The 21419-nt window shown below is 36.8% G+C and overlaps 1 protein-coding gene across 1 annotated transcript in view; it reads right to left on the bottom strand.

Moving 5' to 3' along the window:
- DOCK9 (dedicator of cytokinesis 9) overlaps positions 1-21419 on the bottom strand; it is a 356201-nt gene that overhangs the window by 35884 nt on the left and 298898 nt on the right. The window contains exons 21-26 of the mRNA XM_044669345.1: positions 18838-18953; positions 14887-15024; positions 14598-14780; positions 12885-12998; positions 12526-12741; positions 1601-1670 (exon numbers count right to left, since the gene is read on the bottom strand). Coding sequence (XP_044525280.1) covers positions 1601-1670; positions 12526-12741; positions 12885-12998; positions 14598-14780; positions 14887-15024; positions 18838-18953 — 837 coding nt within the window. The remainder of the gene's footprint in view (positions 1-1600; positions 1671-12525; positions 12742-12884; positions 12999-14597; positions 14781-14886; positions 15025-18837; positions 18954-21419) is intronic.

The following is a 21419-nucleotide window of genomic DNA, read 5'->3' as shown; positions in this document are numbered from 1 at the left end:
CCATTTTGGATAGGAAGAAATTCAAGCATGGGGACATGAAATGGCTTTCCTGGGGCCATACAAGCAGCGAGGCAAGTAGAAATCCTTTTAACTTTAAAGTGCTTTGTGAGGAGTCAGCATTGGCGTAATGGATGAACATGGTGGCTTAGTTCCAATTCCAGCCTGAAGATTTTCTCGTTACGTGACACTGGGCAACTCATTTAACCTCTATAAACCTCGATTTCCTCATTTGCAAGATGGGAATAATTTTTTGTGAGGAAGGGATGAGAGAAATAACAATAACAACAACAATAATAGCTAACATTTATTATTACATGCCAGGCACAGTATGTTGAATGGTTTTCAAATCTTCTCTCATTTGATTTTTCACAATAACTCTGGAAGGTAGGTATTATGATTATCCCCATTTTGCAGTTGAGGAAACAAAGGTAGATAGATAGAAGTTAGGTCTTCCTGAATTCAAATCTGGCCTCAGATACTAACTAGCTGTGTGACCCTGGGAAAGTCACTTATCCCTATTTGCCTCAGTTTCCTCATTTGTAAAACGAGTTAGAGAAAGAAATGGCAAGCCATTCCATTATCTTTGCCAAGAAAATCTCAAATGGCATCATGAAGAGTTGGATGCAACCGAAATGATTGATGCACAATAAGTTTAAGTGGCTCGCCCAGGATCACAAAGGCAGTACGTGTCAGAGGCAGCTCACGAACCCACAAGAATTCCTGGCTTTGAGGCCAGCTCAAATCTTCACTCGCTATTTAAACATCAGTTGTTTTTTCATTATTATTTATCTATTATTTTATTATTTCATTATTATTATATCTCCTATACCCAATCTAGCATCTGATGCATCGGTACTCTACTTAATGATTGTTGAATTAAATTCATGCTCCTAGATTAAAAAGTGAACAAAAAAGACTCATAAAAGAAGCATTTCCACCTCCACCTCCACCCCTCCCATCTCTTCCTTTTATCCTGAAGTCCCATATTCATTTTCAAATGGGAAGGAAATCTAGAAAGAAAAACTGGGAAGGAAATTCATCTAGAAAATTTTCTGCATTCTCAAAAATGAATTATATAACTACACCCAATCAAGTGTTTGGGGCTGATCGTGTTTCAATGCACCTGAGTATCTTGAATTATGATTCAAACCATCAAAAGGAAGAGAAATTGGTCCTACAGGAGTGAATGGTTTGGGAAAAGATTAAGTTTTTTTCAGTCCTAAGTTTACTCAGGAGGAAGGAATGTTCAGCAACAAACTTCAAGACTGCTGTTAGAAACCTTCAGCAAAAACTGAAGTATAAGATTTTAGGAAGGAACAAAACTAATGTTGGTACTCAGTCCAACACTACTACATCCAAAAAATGTGTCTGACTACTTCCTTCTGGTGGTGCTATCTTTTGAGAGTCTCTACCGAGTCTTTTAACACTTTTGCTTTCTCTTTTGTTTCAGATGGTTTGTTTTCAAATGGTTCAGAATGACTTTGTACTTAACATCCTCCTGAGTTCTCCATGTACCAGAAGAAAAAAATATTTCCAGCCCAGCAATCCAATAAATTCACCTCATAAATCCAGACAAAGTTAGTTTCGCAAAACACTGGATACTTTTTCTTACCTTTCCTTGTAAGATATTCAGCCACCAAGGCTGTTACATGAACATAGCACATAGCTGCCTGTAAAATAAAACACCATACATTAGATATGTAACTATTGACATTTTATATTTGTGTAGTACTTTAGAGTTACCAAGCTTTACATATATTTGATCATGTACTACAAAAACCTGGTAAAAAAACTGTTAGCACTTCTAGTTACTAAGGTAACTAAAAAAAGTTAATTAGGCTGACCTTTCTCTTGTTGAGGAAGAATCAAAAAGAAAAATATTGTGTAGCCATGGAATTGAAAATTCCACAACTGGCTGTTTGAAATTAAAGTTAATGGATGGAAAAAGGGCATCAAAAGAACAGATGCCTTCAAAGTTCCATAACCACAGAAGGCTTCAAAGTTCAAAATGCATTATGTTTGTCTCTCTGTGAGGAGTTGCTAGCATCATTTATACTAATGTAATGACTCCATCTATCTGGGTGGTCCACTGGATAGAGTGCCAGGCCTGGAGTCAGGCAGGCTCATCTTCCCGAGTTCGAATCTGGCCTCAGACATTTATTAGCTGCATGACCCTGGCAAGTCACTTAACCTTCTTTGCCTCACTTTCTCATTTGTAAAATGAGTTAGAGAAAGAAATAGCAAAGCACTCTAGTATCTCTTCCAAGAAAGTCAAAAACAAATAGAAAAACACCCCCCCAAAAACAGTCATGAAGAGTCCCACACGACTGAAAAATTACTCAACGACAACAACCACCCTATATATTTTGGGGCATTTTTGAGATACAGACCTAGTAGTGGTATTATTGGTTCAGAGAGTATGCATTGTTTTATACACCCCATGTATTTGGTAAGAGATTGGTCATACATAACCTGCTTTGGTTTAAAATATTTAAACTTGTAAATCATTATAAATGGTGATTATTGTCCCATTAAATCTCAAGTCTGATTACAGGCATTGTTTTAACCAGAAAGACAAAATATAAACATCATTATCTTTATGTATTTTTGGTTGAGATTTTGGTTGAGACCAACGCCTTCCTTCCTATCACCCAGCTTTACAACTTTGGCATCATTCTTCTCTCTGCATACCTCTTTATCCCATATATCTAGGTATTGCAACATCTTATCATTTCTGTCTCCATAACATCTCTTGCATAAGTCACCTTCTCTCCACTCACTTGGCTACCACTTGAGTTCAGGCTCTCATCACCCCTGACCTGTATAAACTACTGCAGCAACCTCCTAATTAGTCTCTCTGTCTCAAGTCTTGCCCCACTCCAATCCATCCTCCACAAGGAAGAGTGATTTTTCCAAAGGAGTACAGGTCTGACCATGTTACTCCCTTACTTAATGCATTCCAATGTCTCCTTATCACAAGGATCAAATATAAATTCCTCTGGTTTGGCATTCAAAACTTTTTACAACCTGGTTCCAACTTGCTTTTCCAGCCTTATTACAAATTTCTTCCCTTTATACACTCTATGGTTTAGCCAAACTATTCTTTTTCCTGTCTTTCATATTTAACACTCCAATTCTGGTCTTCATGCCTTTGCCTGGAATTCGCTGTATCTTCATCTATGGCTCTTACAACCCCAAGATCCTTCAAGACTCAATTCAAATGCCATTTTATACATGAAAATCTCTGATCCACCCAATTGCTAGTACAGAAATCCCCCAAATTTCTTGCTTCATAGTACTCTTAGTGTCTCAAGAATTTTTTCATAACACTCCAAGACCAAAAGAAATACTTAATAGGAGTTCAACTTTTTAAGTAGTTAAATCAAAAAATTTAAATATCCTGCAGTGAGCCTGTGAGCTGTGAGCTACAGTAGTACATAGTTTTAGAAATGAGGTGCTAGTGCCCTCTCCCCCAATTTTGTGTGCTTGTGTGTGATCGTAGTGAGTATGGGTGTGTATAGGGGTGTGGGTATGTACAGCAACATGTATCTAGATATCCATATGTTTATTCAAACAATTCCATATATACATACACACGTGTCTCTATGTGTGTATGTATATATATGTGTATATGTATGTATGTATGTACACACAGATATATACATATGTCTGCTTCCCCAAGCTCGTCAAGGGCAGGGACTATTTTTATTTTTGCCTTTGTAACCCCCATTAATGTTGCATAGTGTCTGGCATATTGTTGACACTAAGAAGATGGTTGTTGATTGATTAATTAATGGAGTTTTCTAAATATTGCTGACTCACTTCCTGAATAAAATGGATGCTGGGCCAATCCTTCCTCTGGAATCAAGGGGTTGCTATCTTCCCTCTCCTCAGCCCCTTAGCCCTGAATGATGTTATAAATAACTATAGAAGCTCATAGTATCAGGCTAAGGGTCTATTTAAACACAGGAGGGAAAACTGAGGAAAGAGGGTTAGGGTCTGGAGAAGCTGTTGCTAAGGGTGACTGGCCAGTATTGACAATGGACCTAGAAGGTAAGATCAGGCTGAGGGAACCAGCCCCTCAGCCAGGGATAATTTCCACTGCCTTGATGTTAAGTGGTCCACCAACTAGACAGATGAAGTTGATGAATTAGTTTAGGGGTGTCCCTGTTCCTAGGCTGACCTAACCTAATTTCCTACCCACGATCCACAACCCACACCTCCCTTCAACCTCCCTTCAAACCTCCCGGGGTCCCCAAGGGGAAGTCAAGGGGTAGCTGGGTGTCTGGGTGAGGTCAAGGAAATCAGAACCCCCAGGCTGGTTCTGCAGGGGTATTTATAGTCCCAGCTCAAACTGTCAGGTCTTGGGACTAGCACTTGCTGGGCCAAAGTTCCATTCTCCTAACTGCCAGGATTGCCTAGGGTAATTTTACAAATGCAAGAGATCTTGCATAAATCCTGAATTACAATTTGCTCATTTGTCTTTTAGAAATTTGCACTTTGCAACATTTCCAGGTCCCTAAGTTCTCAAGGAATTCTACACTTACACTAAGATTAAACTAAAACTGGGGGCAGCTGGGTAGCTCAGTGGAGTGAGAGTCAGGCCTAGAGACAGGAGGTCCTAGGTTCAAACCTGGCCTCAGCCACTTCCCAGCTGTGTGACCCTGGGCAAGTCACTTGACCCCCATTGCCCACCCTTACCAATCTTCCACCTATGAGACAATACACCAAAGTACAAGGGTTTAAAAAAAAAAGATTAAACTAAAACTATCCTCTTACTCCCATCTAAGGATTGCAAAACAAGAAAAGGGTTTCTTAGCTCCTATTCTTACCCTATTACTACTCTAAGCTAAACTAAGACAGGTTATGGGAAAGATAAAGAAAAGTTGGGTATTAAATGGGTATTAAAGTTTTACAAAAATTTGAACAGAAAGGAAAACAAGATTAAACACAAAACATCAGCAGAACAGTCTTAAAGCAAAACATTAGCTAACTAAAACAAAATAATAAACTCTAGCTATGAAATGTTTTAACTTCATGAACTAACAACAAAAGTATCAACTAAGAAAAATTTCTAGCAAGTTTCTAAAACCTAATTCAAACTTCCTAATATGCCTATGTTAAGGCCTGTAATGCAGGACTTATGCAAGATCTCTTGCATTTGCAAAATTACCCTAGACAATCCTGGCAGTTAGGAGAATGGAACTTTGGCCCAGGCAAGTGCTAGTCTTGGGGATCCTGGGAGGTTGAAGGGAGGTGTGGGTTGTGGATCATGGGTAGGAAATTAGGTGAGGTCAGCCTAGGATCAGGGACACCCCTAAACTAATTCATCAACTTCATCTGTCTAGTTGGTGGACCACTTAACATCAAGGTAGTGGAAATTATCCCTGGCTGAGGGGCTGGTTCCCTCAGCCTGATCTTACCTTCTAGGTCCATTGCCAATACTGGCCAGTCACCCTTAGCAACAGCTTCTCCAGACCCTAACCCTCTTTCCTCAAGTTTTCCCTCCTGTGTTTAAATAGACCCTTAGCCTGATACTATGAGCTTCTATAGTTATTTATAACATCATTCAGGGCTAAGGGGCTGAGGAGAGAGAAGATAGCAACCCCCTGACTCCAGAGGAAGTATTGGCCTGGCATCCATTTTATACAGGAAGTGTGAGAGCTTCACTTCCTGCTGGTTACTGCTTTCACTCCAGCAGGGAGGGGCTCCTCACTCTCCACCTTAAAGGAGCCTACAGACAGCAGGGAGACTGACTGGGCATCACAGCTCAGGCATACACATTCCTGGCTGACTCAAATCATGTATTACAGTAGTTCTAGGCCCAGGTGACTCACTGATACCACCAGCCCTCCTAATATCAGCCAGTTTACCCCCTTATTACACTTTGTAACCCCCATTAATGTTGCATAGTGTCTGGCATATTGCTGACACTAAGAAGATGGTTGTTGACTGATTAATTAATGGAGTTTTGCTAAATATTTCTAAAACATGTACTGTATTTTCTTAAAGTACACAGAATAAAAGAGGTTATGCTCATTTTAAACTGCTCAATAAATGGGAATTAGCTTTTTGTAGATTCTAAAAAAAATTCTCTGGTCTCAATTTTAATTTAAATAATTTTGAATGTATAATCACATGTAGCTTTATGTATGCTATAGATTTATCAAATATACTATCATATATCGTGTATATATTTGGACATATCTTTATATTTGATGAACATATGTTAGTCAAATAAAGACACACAAGAGTATACACACATACATATATATTTAACTTAAAATGGGCACATGTCTGGTCTTTCAATTTTAAGTTGTCTTGGATAGGCAAAAACTTAGCTACGAAATCCAACCAACTCACCTAATCATAAAGAGAAGTCATTCTAGAAGGAGACCAAATAACCCAACATACTAATTAATAAGAGTCTAATTGACTGATTTGTGAATAGAAATTAACAATATTGGAAAAAATCTAGTTATCAGATCAGTGACAAGAAATTCTGAGTGGCATGTAATACTACTATTTATAATAAGAATAATAATTCACATTTTAGAATACCTTGTCACTCACAAACCCACTTCATCACAGTACTTCTATGAGGTAGACACATTATGTTTCATTATTTCTGTTTTATGAAGGAGAAAACTAAGATGCAGAGAGATTAATTAACTTACACATGGTCCTAGAGATATTAAATATTAAGAATCTTGAAGAAAATCCAGATCATTGTTGATCTTTTTGCTCTACCCCATTAGTAGGACTGATCTCATGTAGACTCCTGTCCAGTGAACACCTGGCTGTGGGTTGCTGTTACCACCATGTTACCATGGAGGCTGGCAATAGCTGAAATGGCAAACCACACCAGTATCTTTGCCAAGAAAACCCCAAATGTGGTCATGAAGAGGTGACTCAACAACAACAATCTGGCCAAGGGTGGGCAGCTCTGGCTCTCTTTGTAACATGATGTAGTGGAAACAATGCTGGCTTAAGAGGCAGGAGAGACACGAAGTCAAATGCCAGCTCTAACACTTATTTGTGATCTCAGGCAAATGAACTAACTTCTTTAATCCTCAATTTCCTCATCTGTGGAATGGGGATGACAATATCTACCTCACAGGACTGTTGTGAAGCTTCAGTGAGAGAATGAATATAAAGTGCTTTACAGACTTTAAGGCACCACAAAACATTAGCTATTATTTTTGTTTTTCTTGTTCTTTGTATGTAGAGCCAAAGTATACCTGAGATGCTGGTTCAGGCACCCACACACCTGAGCTAAGCAAACAACAAAATGGCAGCTTTGGGACTGGAAAAGTAGAGATGCTCCCTTATATTCTACAGTCTACACTAATGGAAAGACCTATGGTGACCAATTTATGATATGGAAAACTCTCTCAGCAAAATTGAAACCTCTGGTCATAATAACATGAGTGATAGTCCTTCTCATAAGAACTTTCAGTCTTTAGTCTCCATTCTGTCAATTAGTCAAACGAAATCTAATAAATGTTTTCCACTGTAGCCCCTTCCTATTGGTGAGAGCTTCCCACTATGAACAAAGGGCATACCCCACTCTCTGGATTTTGCCAAAATGTCCCTTCCCATCCCTTCTTTTGGCTTTTTTTTAATGCGGTGTTTCCCCCATTAGAACTAAGTTCTTTAAGAAAGAAATTATCTTTCTTTTTTTATTCTGTTTTAGCCCTAGAGTTTAGCAGAATAGTAAATACTCAATAAATTTTGTTTACTTGATTTGATTTGTTTATGTGTCAAGCACTGGGGCCATAAAGAAGGAGGTGGGAAGAATAACCATTTATACAGCAACTGTATGTTCCAGACTCTGAGCCAAGTACTTTTTCCAAATATTATCTCATCTGATCCTTACAATAAGGAAGTGTGAAGGGTTAAATTGGGGGGGCAATTATTCCTTTTCCATTTAAACATAAAAAGTAGAAATTAATAAAAACTATCTTAACAGAAGTAAATGAGAGGGAAGGCACTAGAATTAAGAGGGGTTGGGAAAGGACTTCATGTACTGTATGAGATTTTAGTTGTGACTTAAAGGAAGTGGGGGAGGCCAGCTGGTGGAGATGAAGAGGGAGAACATTCCAGGCATGGGAGATAGCCAGAGAAAATGCTCTGAGATAAGACATGGAATGCCTTATTCGTGGAATAGCCAGGAGGCCAGTAGCATTGCATCAATACTATACATGTTGGGGAGTAAAGTGTAAGGAGGCAGGAAAGCTGGAAGGGGGTTAGGTTATATGAGTTTTGAATACCACACAGAAGATTTTGTACTTGATTCTAGTGGCAAGAGGGAGCTGGGTGGATTTTATTGAGTAGGATGGGTTTGTGCTTTAGAAAACTGGTTTGGTGGCTGAATGGAGGATGGATTGAGGTGGAAAAAGATTTGAGGCTGGGAGACCTACCAGCAGACTATTATAATAGTCCAAGAGTGAGGTGATGAGGACCTGCACCAGGGTGACGGCAGTGACGAAAGACAGAGCAGAACATCTTTGAAAGATGTTGTCAAGATGAGATCAACAGCCTTTGACATCATATTGGATATGAGGTGAGAGATAGTGAGGAGCTAAGTTAAAATACCCAGGTTTTAGGCCCAAGGGACTGGGATGAAGGTGTTGCCTGCTACCGTAAAGGGAAAGAAGGAGGTAGGGGTGGTTTAGGAGGAAAAAAATAATGAGTTCAGTTTAAATGTCTACTGGACATTTCAGATGTCTGCTAGGTAGCTGAGGATATAAAATTGAAAGTCAACAGAAATTAAGGCAGGATGGCTTAAGAATCATTAGTGTAGAGATGGTAATTTAAATAAATTGGAGCTGATGAGATCAGCAAGTGACTGTATAGAAAGAAAAGAAGAAGACAGAACCCTGAAGGGCACCTAGGGTTAGAGGACATGATCTGGATGAGCACACAGCAAATGAGTCTGAGAAAGAGCAGCCAGATAGACAGGAAGAGAGCCAGGAGAGAGTGGTGTCCTGGAAACCGAGAGGGAAGAGAGAACCAAGGAGGAAAGGGTGATTAAAGGCTGCAGAGAGGTAAAAGAGAACAAGGATTGAGGGGAAAAAAAATCAATGGATTTGGCAATTAGACATAGCTAACAACTTTGGAGAGAGCAATTTCAGAGAATGTTACGGTCAGAAGCCAGATTGTAAAGAGTTAAGAAAAGATTGAGAAGAGAGAAAGTAGAAGCACCTTTTGTGGACAGCCTTTCAGGAGGTTAGCCACAAAGGCAGAAGAGACACAGGACAATATAGTTAGTGGAGATTGAAGGATTAAATGAGAGTTTTTTGAGGATGGGGGAAATATTTCAGGCTGTAGGGAAGCAGCCATTAGAGAAGGAGAGAATGAAAATAAATATCCTAGTGGGGATGAAAGAGGGGACAATTTGTTGAAGGCGACGGGATGAAATGGGAATTTTTTTGCTAAGTAAACTGAGGCAGATTGAGATTAACTGACTTGTCCAAAGGTATACAGGTAGTAAGTATCTGAGGCCAAATCTAAATTCGAGTCTTCCTCTAGGCCCAGTTCTCCAAATACTAAGCTCCCAGCCACCTCTAGGAAATCACATTCTAATGGAGAGGCAACATGCAAAAATAAATAAATAAAAATCATATTTATAAAATATATATATATATATATACATCTTTTACATACAATTTATATATACATATATATGTGGAGATATGTATTTATATGCATGCTATACAATAGATTTACACTATACATAGTGTAAATGGAAGGAAATTTCAGTGAGAAGTCTCTAAGTGGGGGTGAGGGGAATGCAGAGTTAGACCCAGGATAGGTCTCCTGCAAAAGGGGTATTTGAGCTAAGTCTTGAAGAAAGTGAAGGAAACCAGGTTCCTAAGATGACTTAACGGGAAATTTTCTTTCAAGTGTGAGTCCGCATTAGAGTGTTAATGTCATTTCTCCTAAAAGAATGTAAGCTTCTTAAGGAACTTTTAATTTTTGTTTTTGTATCATGCTCAGGGTCTAGCATGGTATCTGGCATGAATATAGGTTAATGCACTCAATAAATGCTTGTTCCCTTCCCATTTTGCCCCATTCATTCGTGTCTCCATTCTCTCTTTCTGGGACTCTACCCTGATTTCCAGACTAAAAAAATACTACTTTACAGTAAATGACATTAAATCTGACTTGGGTTAGGTTAGCTACCACCAAGACAGTGAGAGTTTGGGGTACTGGGTTTGGGTAATCCTAAGATAAAACCATTACGATACATGTTTACCTGCACAGAAAGTTGTAAAATTGGGTTACACACCTTCAGATTAAGAGAAAAAAGTAAACTTTTAATGAGGTATCCACCAGAAGAACAATGTGCTTCATAGACTAAAGTTATTCGGTGTTGCATACCCCAGCACAGAAGAGAGGACAGAAAACTGGCCCTGAAAACCTATAGAGTTGGGTTCTGCTTTAGATACTTAGCTTTTGATACTTACTACCTGTATGATCTTGAATAAGTCACTTAAATGCTATCTCAGTTTCCTCATCTGTAAAAGGAAGGGGTTAGACTCAATGGCCTCTCAGGTCCCTTAGAGTTCTAAAATCTACAATCTTATAATGCTTTTAGTTCAGGCTATAACAATTCAGTCCTGAAGCAGAGAATAAAATGCAAGAATAATTAGTTCCTTTTGACATCCAGGAGGTTTATTCTTTTGAACTAACCATTCATCACGTTCTCAAACCCCACACTATACGACTTTTGTTCACTTGAAATACAGTCACAGGAGAGTTGAAGTAGGTTCTAAATGTCAGTGAAATATAATAAGCTTTTAACACTTGGATAGATGGCTCAGCAGGGACAGATCAAAGAATGTAAATCTTTGTGGGGTTTTTTGCATGCTGCCTTACACTTATATTGAATTTTATTTGGAAAAATATCGATGGTGGATTTCAATAACCTTAGCAGCAACAATTAAAATACTTTAAGTTACACATAATGGACGTCAAAGTGAGCATAATTTTCCAACTATTATAGACTGTAAAAATGATTTTGCTGGCTAAATAGGTTCTATAAGGGCAGGGAGAAGAAGAAATCTTTCCAATGTGTAAAAAATAACTGACTAGAGTGCTGCATCATTTAACAAGAAGCAAGAAAGTTGTTTTTTTTTTTTTCTACCAAGCTGATTGCCCTGGTTCCTAAAACTCGGAACCTAAAAGAAATCAGCCTGGAAGGAGGCATTAATTTCCATTAAAAATCATTAATATTAGATAATTTTTAAGGGTAGGTAGGTATTATAGTGAATAGAGCATTTGGTTTGAAGTCAGGAAAACTTGAGCTCAAATCTAGCCTTGGACATTTACCAACTACGTGACCCTGGGCAAGTCATTTAATCCTGTTTGCATCAGTTTCTTCATCCATAAAACGAACTGGAGAAAGAAAAGTCAGACATGAAATAACAACAACTTATTAAAAAATGATGTTCGGTGAGCTTAGGTTATTACAATAGTCTTCGATCTTGTCTCCCCTAACTCCAGTATCTTCCTCTTTCAATTTATCCTGTATACTGATGCCAGATTAATTGACCTAAAATATTATTTTGATTCTATCATTCTCCCCTAATCAAAAGCCTTAAGTAGTGTACCAAAGGTTATAGGACAAATTGCAAACCAACATTCAAGGTCTTCAAAATATGACTCCAATCTACTTTTCAAACGCTACCTTTTATTACCTCACCAACTGATACCCTCTAGAATGAATATCATAAAAATTCCCTTCTTTGTGTCTTTGCTCCCTCTGATCCCACCCCTAAATGAAATGTTTTCCTGCTAGATTCAAATGCTCCCCATCCTTCAAGGTCCAACTTGATCTTTTCTTGACCACTACAATCCATGGTAATCTCACCCTCTCTCATCTGAACTCTTCACTGCTTCTTTTTAGGGAAGACTACTGCCCACAATGTTAGTTAGTTTTTTGTGTGTGTCTGATCTCCCCAGGGAGACTAGAGGCTACCCTGAAGCAGGAACTTTTATTACTTTATATCTTCAATAGCAGAGGTGTCAGACAGGGATCCAGGCTTCTAAGTCTCTGAACTGGGGCATCATATAAAAATGTAACTGGGGGAGGAGGGACAGCTAGGTGGTTCAGTGGATTGAAAGCTAGACTTAGAGATGGGAGGTCCTGGGTTTAAATATAACCCCAGATACTTTCTAGCTGTGTGACCCTGGGCAAGTCACTTAATCCCCATTGCCTACCCCTCACTACTCTTCTGACTTGGAACCAACACGCAGTATTGATTCTAAGATGGAAGGAAAGGATTTTTTAAAAGTGTAATTTGAAAGTAATTTTAAAAATAAAGAAATACTCAATAGAACAGAAGTAATATTAATATGTAGCCTGCAGCCTTGATGTATCACTGGGTGTCTCCTGTTTCAGAGTTAGATCCCACTGCTCTATAGTTTTCACTGAAATGTTTATGCACAAAATCTTAACTGATGAATAAAACTTTATTATATTATCTAAATCACAAAATCAAAGGTTTTTAAGGCTACCTCAGAGAGATCCCCATTTTTGACATGAATTCTTGCCATGCTGTCCAGCCATGTCTTTCTGAGTTCAGGAGTGCTTGCATAGGACTTGGCCAAACTGTACTGGAGGTCCACTAGCATTTCTGGGTCATTTTCATGCTCCTTCATTTGAGCTGTGGCCATTAAGACTGTGCGAATCCTTTTGGTCAAATCCTTGACGTCAGATGAGAAGCTGGTGTGCTGAAAGGAGAATAGATGGTTCCACGTAAGCCTTCATTGATTCTTTTCCTGGTACAAGCCCATCTTGGAGTACTGGCCAAAAACTGAATGTTTCTGCTTCCCCTTCTCTGAAGGCAAGAGCAAGGAAAAACTCGGCTACCCACCTTAATAAGCCTGTCACTGTTGGCACAGTTATTGATGATGGAAAGGGACTGCTGGAACCTGGTTCCTCCAATTCCGACAACATCTGCTATCAGTTGGCTTACAGAAATGATAACCTTGAAGAAATACCAACAGGATATAATCAATTTGCATTCAAGGACATACTCTATAAGGCTGCATTTTCGGTTAGGATGTTTATAGGGATAATATTGTTTTAAGCAGTTATTTCTTTGAACGCAGTGAAAAAAACGTTCACAAAACATTTTTATTATGTTAGATTTCTTTTGGAAGGTAACTTCAAATTCATTTGAGAATCTGTGCAGTGAAACTTGTATTAGCAGCATATCTAATGACAGGAATTAGTTATTTCAAGTATAATAACTCATCATTTTCTAATGCCTTCAGGTTTACAAAGAGCTTTTCTTATAATACAGTGAACTAATCAATCAATAAACATTTACTAAGTGCCTCCCGGGTATCAGGCACAATTCCAGGTGCTAGTAATAGAAATGTTAAGTAGAAACCAGGTACAAAAATAGGCATGTATTAGGAATGCTATTTTACAGTGGAGAAAAGAAAGGGAATAATCATTTGTAAGCATCTACTATGTGCCAGGCACTGTGCATTACAAATATCACCAACAAGCCTGTCAGGTGGGTGTTATTTTTGTTTTTTTGTTCAGTTGTTTCAGTGATGTCCAACTTTTCATGACCCCGTTTGGATTTTCTTGGCAGGGATACTGAATGAAAATATAAAAATTTAAATGGTTTCCTTCATTTACATGTGGAAAGGAGAAATGGCAATAAATGTAGCATCTCAAATGATCAGCAAACAGAAATTTAGAATTAATCAGTCCAAAAAATGGTAAGCATAGCTAAAAGTTAGAAAAATAAAAGTGGGGGACAAGCGGAAAGAGGATAGTAATTGGGGGCCTCTTTTTCTTCATAGTCAGCCTCCTTACTAGGGAAACTCTTCACAGAAGATGGCATCATAATTCAGTGACCCTGATTTAAAAACAGAACACCTGGGTTCAATCTTTACTCCACCTATGTGAGCTTGAAAAAAGTCATTTATTCTTTTTCAGTCTCAGTCTTGCATCTATAAAATGAAAGGGTTAGCTTTGAGCTCCCAGGCAGGTAAGGTATCACAGCAGATTGAGTGATGGGTCTGGAATCAGGAAGAGCAAAGTTCAAATCCTAACTTCAACATTTGCTAGCTATGACACCCTGAGCAAATCACTTCACCTGTCTACCTCAGTTTCCTCACCTGCAAAATGCAGATAACAATAGCATCTACCTCCCAAGGCAATTGTGAGGATCAAATGAGATACATTTGTAAAGTTCTGGCACATAATAGATACTTAATAAATGCCAATTTTCTTCCTTCTTACCTATATCTAAGACTCTCAGATCTTTAAAAAAAATATATTCAATGGAATTCCTAAGAATTGAGCTAAGCATTTCAGTCCATTTTTCTACATTGTCTCAATATTTAAATTATAATAGTAATTTCATGCTAATTCTTGTAGAATTTGGGAAAATAACACATGGGTATTATCCAAGATGGCACTTTTCCAATCCAATAATGCATCTTTGAGCCAGAATACTATAATTTGAAAGAAGAGACAGATCAAGAAACACAACACTCAAATTATCGAGCTAAAATTTATGAAATGAAAACAATATGCCTATATCTAAATGGGAAATCACACTTACTTGCAGATGTGTCCTTACAAAGGATTTTTTTCCTGTGTAGTCAAAATTATTCCTCATTAAGAAATACAGCAGCTGGGAGGCATCAGTACGAATAGAACTCAGCTTGGAATTACAGTACTTCAGGATCTCATAACATAAGGCAGAACACATATCGGCTCTCCCTTCATAAAATGTAGAGGGAAACTGTAGGAAAAGGTGAACAAATACAATAAAAATTAAAGCCCAATAATTTGCCTTTAGAAGAAAATAAGTTGTATAAGTAACAATTTATCTCCATTAATTGACTGACCTTGTAAATTAATGATCTTAAGGCAGTGAAGACATTTTTCAAAGCTGTCTCAGATTGGTGTTTTTGAAGAAAACATAAGTAAACATCAAAAACCTTTTTCATCAATGGATTATGTCCATGATCAGCCAGAAGTTGGTTCTTAAAACAGAGAGTCACAACAGTTAGTAGGACAGACCAGGAATCCCTGAAAAATTTAAAAGTATTTCCAAGAACGAGTATGACTCACTTCATACAATAGCTATATTTCCCAATCAGCTGTCCAGAAAGAAAATTTTTATTTTTAAAACTAAAATGAGTTGTATTGTAAATATACTGGTTAAACCCACCTCTGATATTGCATAGGTACCTTGCACAAAATATTTCAGTGAAGCAAAGAATCCTTATGTCACATGAATAACCATCTAAATTTAGTCCTATGATTTTAGATGCTTTCTTTTGTTTCTTTCCTTTTTTTTCCTTCAAGCGGAATTTTAGGTAGCTAGGTAGGTGGCACAGTGAATAGATTGCTGGGCCTAGAAAAACTCATGTTCCTAAGTTCAAATCTGATTTCAGACACTTACTAGCTGTGTGACCCTGGGCAAGTCATTTAACCCTCTTTGCCTCAGTTTCCTCATCTGTAAAATGAGCTGGAGAAAGGAATGGCAAATTACTCCATGATCTTTGCCAAGAAAACTCCATAATGGGGTCACAAAAGATCAGACACAACTAAAACAACCGAACAAAGCGGAGTCTTATTTTATGCTATTCAAAAGTCAAACTGTCATAGATTTTGAGATTATTATACTTTAAGGCAGGTTCCTGAATGAAAGCAGCTCCTATAGAGGTGATAAATATAGCATAATTCTTAGTCACTTACCATTATTAGTTGTAGTCACACAGGGAAGTCCTACAACTAGAGTTCTCTAATAAAACAATATGTCTTTTTTTTTTTAAGTCTGTAATGTAATCTAGGAAACAAACGTACCAACAGTAAGGAGAGGGAACTGTGTTAGAGTTCTAAGTTATTTTAATGTTTCAAGGGTAAAAATTAAGTTACTTTTTTATTAGCCTTTTTCCATTTGTAAAATTAAAAAAAACTAGAAATCTAGAAAGACAACTGTGTGATTTTGAGTAGCTACAATTAAGATTTTTTTTTTGAGATTTTTTTTTGAGATTTCCCCCAAGCAAATAGTTTCATTAATTTGGTTTTTTCTAGGTCTGGCTGATCAAATAATTCACATTAGTTACCTAAAAATGAAGGAGAGCAAGAGGCTCACACACATAGATTTTCTCACCTAAACATGCAAACAAAATGGTCTAGGAGCAGTTTCAAGAAAGGATAAAATGTATGCTATTTTCTATGTATGTGCATAAAGGCAACTATTGGTCATTATGTATGATTTGCTCCAGGTAAAGCCATAATCCAAGAGAATTCTAACAAAAATCTTCCAAAGGTTGACCTCCTTAAATCATCTTATAGTTTAGACCAGTCAAGCAATAAATTTTTTTTGTTGTTCAGTCATTTCTGACTCTTCGTGACCCCATTTGAGGTTTTCTTAGCAGAGATACTGGAATGGTTTGCCCCTTCCTTCTCCAGTTTATTGGGCAGATGAGGAAACTGAGGCCAACAGGGTGAAGGGAATATCCAAGGCCAGATTTGAACTCAGGAAGATAAGTCTTGCTGACTTCAGACCTAGTACTCTATCCACTGTATCACCTCCTTGCTCTATAAAGAAACATGTAAGATAGCAAACTATGAAAACTAGCTTTCTTATAAAGAAAGCTGGATGGAGTAAGTGTTACAGAATTTCAGAATTACTATTTATCCTTTCAACTCAAAGTATCTGAGGTTCCTAATATACATAAAACTCAATGAAGCAAAAGAATGACATCAGATCATAGGACTGAGAGTTCAAAGGAGCCTTAGAGAAAAATCTAGTCCAAGTCTATTTTACTGAGAAAATAAAGGTTATCTCTTTGTTCAAGGATGAAGTTACAGAATCATTAATTAAACAAATCAATAGGAATGGGGCCTTTTGTAAAACAGGGTGAGTTTGAGGGCAGGGGCTGTTCTTGCCATAACTCATACTAGCACTTACCCAGAGCCTTGTATAAGTGCTACACTTCAGTAAAAAATACTTTTTGGTTAATTAAAATCAGCCTGTTTAAAGGCTATTAGTAAAGAGGCTTTTCAAGCACTAACACGAGATATTCCAGCCCTCTTTAAGAAGACGTGTTATTAAGTAATTGTCATACATGTTTATTTGGGGTTTTTGCTTTGAGAATCACTCTTCTAAAATTCATTTTTTGAAAAGCACTCTTTCAATGACAGAAGCAGTGAATTTACCTCACTTAACTGAACCAACAGAGCCAACCACGTTTAAAAAAATCTACCAGTTCAACTGTTTTTTACCAACTTCCTGGCAACTCTCCCTTCAATTACTGGTGTGTGCAGCCTTTTAATTCTTATTGCTCTCCGTAATTATATATTAGTCTTTACAATATAATTCATTTATTGTGTTCATTTATTACCCCATAAAGCTGTTTTAAGAGAAATAAAAAGGAATTTTTAGTAGAAGAAAATTATTATTAAAATTATTTTAAGAGGAAAGAGAGTGCTTTAGTAACTATATTAAAAAAACAGGTTCATACGGGGACATCTCAATGCACTTTAAAATTTTATATGGGTAAGAGACTGACTGGTGATTCAGGTAAAAGGAAATTCTAGATAGGGGAACCACTTCTTATCAATGCAGCTCAGCACCTTCTCTTCAATTTAAGGTTCCTCTTAAGTGGTTTGTATTTAATAATAAACTTAAGTCACTTGCCCAAGAGTAACACAGCCACAATGTGTCAGGTGACATTTGAAGTTAGGTCTTCCAGTTTCTGAAGTTACCAATTACTCTGCCTCTTTACAATTTTATAAAGCATTTTATCTATAATAAATGTATATGTAATGGACAATATAAAATAATTATTGTATATAGACTATAATAAATCTTATATATAAATATGTTTATATATTTTCGTGCATTTTATATTTTTTGCATATTCTAGATATGTCAAATTATTTAATAAATGCATTTACACCTATATATTTATTACATATTACATTACATATATACTTATATATGATATAAAATGTACATGTAATTTATTTTATATGTAAATGCATTTATATGTAGCATATAAATATAAAACATGTTTGCATATATGTATTTGTATAATTATATAAATAAAATACAAATTTATGTATCATATCTAAATATACCTTTTTAAGAAAAAATAAAATATATAGATATTTATATGTAAGAAAGAGGTTGAGCAAGGATCTGCCTTTCTACTCTTAATTAAAATACATTTCACCTCATGGTACCAGAAGTACTTGAATATTCATTTTTAAAGCATTTTTTTTAAGTTTCTTTCTCTTCTCACCAAATATACCTTCTTTGTTTCACTAGAAGACCAAGAAGGGTAAATAAATAAAAAATACAAATTCATTTGTACTAGCTAATTTAAATTTTAAGGTGTTGTCCTAAATTTAAATCTATGACTTCTACTGCAAGTAACAGGAATCCATTCAAAAGAACAAAGATAATGGAAGACAGAAATGCCTGATGGGGTCATTGAGTTTATCATCCCCTAGAGTGCAGTAGAGTGGAGAAAAGTTTCCTTTGGTAAATGTTTTGTCCTACCCAAGCTTTAATTACCTCCAGAGGCTGTGTTTCCATTATTTCAAAGCATGTTGTACAGACTAACAAATTAAGTTTTATTCTATTTCAGGGAATTCAAGTCATTAGCCATAAAATGGGTTCATTAATGGTATTTATGGATTAGCAACTGCCTAGAATGATTTACAAATATCAAGGAGAATTTGTTGCTGGAAAAGTAGACTGTCTTTAAGCAGAATTCAAACCAATGAATGAACTTAAAACATTAAAAACCGGTCATGAAATTCTTGTTCAAACAAACCTTAAACGCCAACGTGAATAACGACAAGGTATCCAGAGCTGTGAGGCAAACTTCGGTGGCGATGTTTGCTTCTAGTAATGACTGGTGGAGAACGTCGGCGTCAGAGTGGCCGTAGCCTGTATGAATTATAACATGAGCATTACTACATAATGGGTTTGAATTCTGACACGAAGGCTTATTCTAGGATGCAATGAAAGGAGAGTCAACTCTGGATTATTTGGAGACCCATTCCTCTGGTTCTTCTCTTGCTCTTCCGTCATTTCAGTCATATACGACTCTTTGTGACACCATTTTGGGATTTTCTTGGCAAAGATATTGGCGTGGTTTGCCATTTCCTTCTCTGCTTCATTTTATGAATGAAGAAACTGAGGTAAACAGTCATAAGATTAATAAGAATCTGAGGCCAGATTTGAACTCAGGAAGATGAGTCTTCCTAATTTCAAGCCCAATGCTCTATCTACTGTTCTACCTAGCTGCCTGATTTTCTGATTTGGGGTTATTAGCAATAAATTGGCAAAAAATTGGCAATTTCCCCTATTCGTCATCATTTTCAGGGGAAAGAAAATACAAATTTTTTGCAGTAGCCACTTTAACACAAATTTATTATTGATTATTGTGTAAAAATGTATGTCTATCATAAGTAAAGCTATTACATTTTTTATTTAAAAATATTTGGTGGGGAAAGTAATTAAATTCTTGCTTAAATGAGTCTGATATACATTTACAAGTACTCTCACTGCCCCCCAATTACTACAGATAATCTAGAGTTGACAACATTGCTTCCCAGTGGCTGCAAGCCATCTTAAGAAAAGCACTAAAGTCACTTCCAGTGAAAGAAATGTTTAAGAAAAGGAAAGAAATTTTAGGATGTAAACTTACGGTTTTTCTAACCTAATTACACAAACATGAATACATCATTTACCCTTCTCTTAATACAATGGTGAAACCAATTTTGTATTAATGTGAGTGTAGTCGATGGGAAATTTGAGAAATTAAACTATGAGATGGCACACATTAGCAAAAAGGCGTTTAGTGATGAGAAGTTATTGTACAGACCTAGACAGCAAAGAAAGATCATGTATCAACATTATATAATTCCACATAATAGTGTCTTTCTCCAAAGACCTCAAAGAGCACTACAAATGAATAGGCAATTTTCATGATACCCCAGTGAAGTGAATGTGGGTCCCATTTTATAGATCAGAAAAATGAGGTACAGAATGCATAAAGAATTCTCACAAGGTTAGTAACAGGACAGAAAAAGAGCCTGGGTCTCCAAATTCCTTATTCAATTCACTATTTTCCAATGCTTCTAAGTGATAAAATTAGAATAAAATCAAATCAGTTTAACTAGTATAAGATGAGAAATTTTGAAAAAAATCTAATGCCTGAAGTAAATGTCAGTACTTCATTGTGATTTTAAAAACTCATGTATACAACTTCCTTTTTAAACTTCAGTATGAATTTTACAATACAAGGCGCTAAATTAAATTCCACCTTGTTTTTAAAAAGTGGTTAAATTGAACATTTTGGTTTTGTGCTTCTGTAGAGCAGTACTATTACTAGTGTAATACATCTGCTAGACATTTTGTTGTAGGTGAACAGGAATCTTGTTTGAATTTTTCTTTTTAAGATTTCATTCTGGCTTTCTTTTTCTTATATTTTGCAATAAATCATCCCTAGAGGATAAATATAAATGCCTTTTTGGTTTTGGAAGAATACTAATTTTAGTTTATGAGAGAAGCCATCACTTCATTCTATGAAAATTGTGTGGTGATGAAGAGAAAAGAAGAGAGGAAATATTGAACAGATGTGAGTGATTTTATTGCATGGTCAGAATACGTAACAGATACAATACCTGTTCTTGGACCAACCAAAAATTATCCTGCAAGTATTGGGTAAAGGACCCTTTTTCAGGTGCTACAATTTCCCCATAAATAAATATTAACTTAGATAAGATAGTAATAGTTAATTCATTTCACTGACTTTGATTGGGGACTATTTTTTTCTCTGGCAGATTGGAGCACTTTAGGAGCAGTGCTCCTTCATTAGAATGCTAAGTTCCTCCATTAAAATGCTAAGTTCCTCCACGGCAGAGACTATTTTACTTTTATTTGTATTTACATAAAGTCTACATTTTACTGTAGGAATTATCTTGCATACTTTTACTTGCATCTATATTTTACCAGGAGTCCTACACTTAGTACCCCTTTGATTAATGCCCTAGCACTCTCTCTTCTCTTCTCTCTCTCTCTCTCTCTTTCTCTCAGTCTCTCTCTCTTTCTGTCTGTCTTCCTCCCTCTCTCCCCCCTTCTCTTCTCTCTCTCTATCTCTTCTCTGTGCCTGTCTCTGTCTTTCTCTCTCTGCCTCTGTCTCTCTCTCTCCTTTTCTTTCCCTCCTTTTCTCTCCCTCTCTCCCTCTGACTCTCTCTGTCTCTGTTTCTGTCTGTTTTTGTCTCTTTCTCTCTGTCTTTGTCTCTCTGTTTTTGCCTAGGTCATAAAGGTATTAGAAAGAAATGGATCCTTTGTCCACAATTAATAGTTTTTGGCCTGCTTCCACCTGAACTAGTTGTTCAGTCACAT

The sequence above is a fragment of the Gracilinanus agilis genome, chromosome 3 (genome assembly GCF_016433145.1).
Source record: "Gracilinanus agilis isolate LMUSP501 chromosome 3, AgileGrace, whole genome shotgun sequence".
Classification (NCBI taxonomy): domain Eukaryota; kingdom Metazoa; phylum Chordata; class Mammalia; order Didelphimorphia; family Didelphidae; genus Gracilinanus; species Gracilinanus agilis.
This window is presented reverse-complemented; position numbering and strand designations above follow the sequence as displayed.